The 2,531-nt window shown below is 33.3% G+C and overlaps 1 protein-coding gene across 1 annotated transcript; it reads right to left on the minus strand.

Moving 5' to 3' along the window:
- Window positions 1-399: 399 nt before the first annotated feature.
- LOC136229911 (uncharacterized) lies at window positions 400-2,318 on the minus strand. Its single transcript, XM_066018776.1, has 2 exons — window positions 2,308-2,318; window positions 400-1,354 (listed from the first exon to the last, which is right to left on the minus strand). Exons 1-2 carry the CDS (start codon window positions 2,316-2,318, stop codon window positions 400-402), a joined length of 966 nt encoding a protein of 321 aa, XP_065874848.1.
- Window positions 2,319-2,531: the final 213 nt, after the last annotated feature.

Here is a 2,531-nt window from a genome sequence, read left to right on the forward strand (position 1 = left end):
TTATATAGAGTCATTATATCTATATATACACATATATATTCTCACTAAAATTATTCTTCTTATTTACTGTTATAGTAGATGGATTTAATTATATTTTGATCATTTAACTACTGATGATTACCTAATCTTTAAAATATTATTAAGGCTAAGCCCAATAATAACAGGTTGATTTAGCACATGAAAGACATCATTTTGGAATGCTTAAAATATTACAGAGAAGCTATGGAAGGAACAGAAGACCCAAATTAGGAGAACTTGTGTAACAATATATAATATAGCACTATTAACATCAAAACTTGTAAACTTCATTTTGATTGTAACATTTAACTTTGAATCCGTTTAAAAAAGTTAACAAGCTGCCAACACCTTTGGCTTTTAAGTAAGTTAGATAATGTAGGTCTATGAAGATTCAATTGCAGAGTGTGTTAATTGGGTGTAGTGGAACTCGATTTGAAGCCGGTGATGATGAATAGGTATTGCCATCAAACCTCTGTTGATATCAGCTTGCATTTCCCTTACAGAAGTTCCAGCCAAGAAGCTCCTAATAAACTCCTTACACGCTTCCTTCCCTTTGCACACACTTTCCTCTTTCGCCTTACGCTTTAACCTCAATTTCCTTCTCTTACTCGGCTGGACTTTGGATTTTGCTGGTAGCCGAGATATTGAGGTGTCTTTATCAAATTTCAGGATGTAGGCTTTATTGCATCCCTCGTAGAGCCTCTCTCCTAGTGTGTCGATAATGTAGCATACATCTGGGTCGACCCGTAGAACAAAAAAATGGTCGTTCCAACTAAGAATGTAGACCAGAGATTGACTGTTAGTAGATACATCTGATCCCATTTGATTGATCTCATCCCAGATGCTGTCGAAGGTCATTGCTCCATGCAAAAAGTCTTCTAGGCCTTCTGGTTGAAAGAACCCGATGAATGACTTTTCTGTGACGATGGAGAGAGGGCAGATTTGAGCTTCGATGATGGTCTCAAAATCAAAATGCTTGTCGGGAAACTTTTGTCGATATTCTTCATTTTCACACAAGTTTCTCCATTCCAATGATCCATCTCTGACCAGATCGTCGAATGCAGACTTAGTAGGTAGTTCATATTGATGTGATTGCAACCAGTTAGCAATCACATCAGCAAGAACTGTACATGCGCTCTCTCCTCCTACACGTTCGCTCCTTTGATCAATTGAAGCGAAAAACACTTGTGCTTGGAGCTTCATGTCTCCTTCTCTGCTTATTATTTCTTTCGTCTCCCAGCTGCCCACAACTAAATTATCATCCCCAAATCTCAGAAAAAGATGATAATTTATCGAAGTTGTGACTAGTTGTTGAAGCTTCTTCTGGTTTGCTCCACTGCAAAGAATTATCAAGTGTTAAGAATACATTTGAATTTATATGTAAGAAAGAAAATATATAAACAAAGATAAAAAGTTAATATGCACCCCTGAACTTGATTCATCAGAAGAGCTAAGCTGTCTGCAATCAAAATCAGCTCCAACCCTTTCCTTATGAAAAACTTTTTTTATCCCTCGAAAAAGTTTGGCTTTTAAGGCCCGAAGAGTGCTCATCTTCACCACCATTATTTAGATTCACAATTGATAATTCAAAAAGATCACAAGCAAAAAGAAATGTAATCCCAATACCCTAAGAAAGGAGAGGAAAGTTTGTATTTATAGTGAGATTTGAGTGAAAAAAAGATGCAGTCATTATTATAGGGAGTTAAAGCTGAGAGTTTTTTAAAAAACCGGTAGAGAGAATTAATCAAGAATCTTGACTCTTCTCTTGACTTTTGAAAGGAAAATAGAGACCAACATGCCTCTGATTTCGATTTTGAATAGAATGTTTGTAGTGTGAACACTAATTTCAGTTATTTTTATATTTGCCACTTCGGTTTTTGAATACACATAAGGAAAATAGATACAATCAAGCCCCTGATTATGTTTTTATATAAGGAAAGAAGGAATGAACTGTTTGTAGTTTGAACACTTAAGAACTAATGTCTTTTTTACCACTTCAGTTTTTGAGGACAAATCTTTCTATTTATTCTTTATTTACAATTTGACTCTATCTCATTATATCAAATTAAAAGTTAAATACTTAATCAATCAAAATCCAAAAGTTAGGGCCTTAAAATAGTTTTTTCCTACTTAAAAACATACCATATAATATTGTTGACTTTAAAACCCAATAAAAATAATAAAGAATTGTTACTGAAATATCCTTTAGATTCCTTTTTTTACTTTCTATAAAATAGTTAAAACAATCACTGAGTTTTCTACTATACATTTATGATAAATTTGACATACAAGGCTCTCATTTCGATTTTGAATAAGGAAAGAAGGAATGTAATCTTTGTAGTTTGAAAAATTAAGAACTAATGTGTTTTAGGACTTTAGTTTTGCAGACACATCCTTCTATTTATTCTTTATTTACATCCAAATGGCAGGACTTAAAATATTTTTTTCCTTCTTAAGAACTTACCATCTAATAATACTCTTGACTTTTATGCTAATTTTGAAATCAATGATGG

Source organism: Euphorbia lathyris, chromosome 5, assembly GCF_963576675.1.
Source record: "Euphorbia lathyris chromosome 5, ddEupLath1.1, whole genome shotgun sequence".
Lineage (NCBI taxonomy): Eukaryota > Viridiplantae > Streptophyta > Magnoliopsida > Malpighiales > Euphorbiaceae > Euphorbia > Euphorbia lathyris.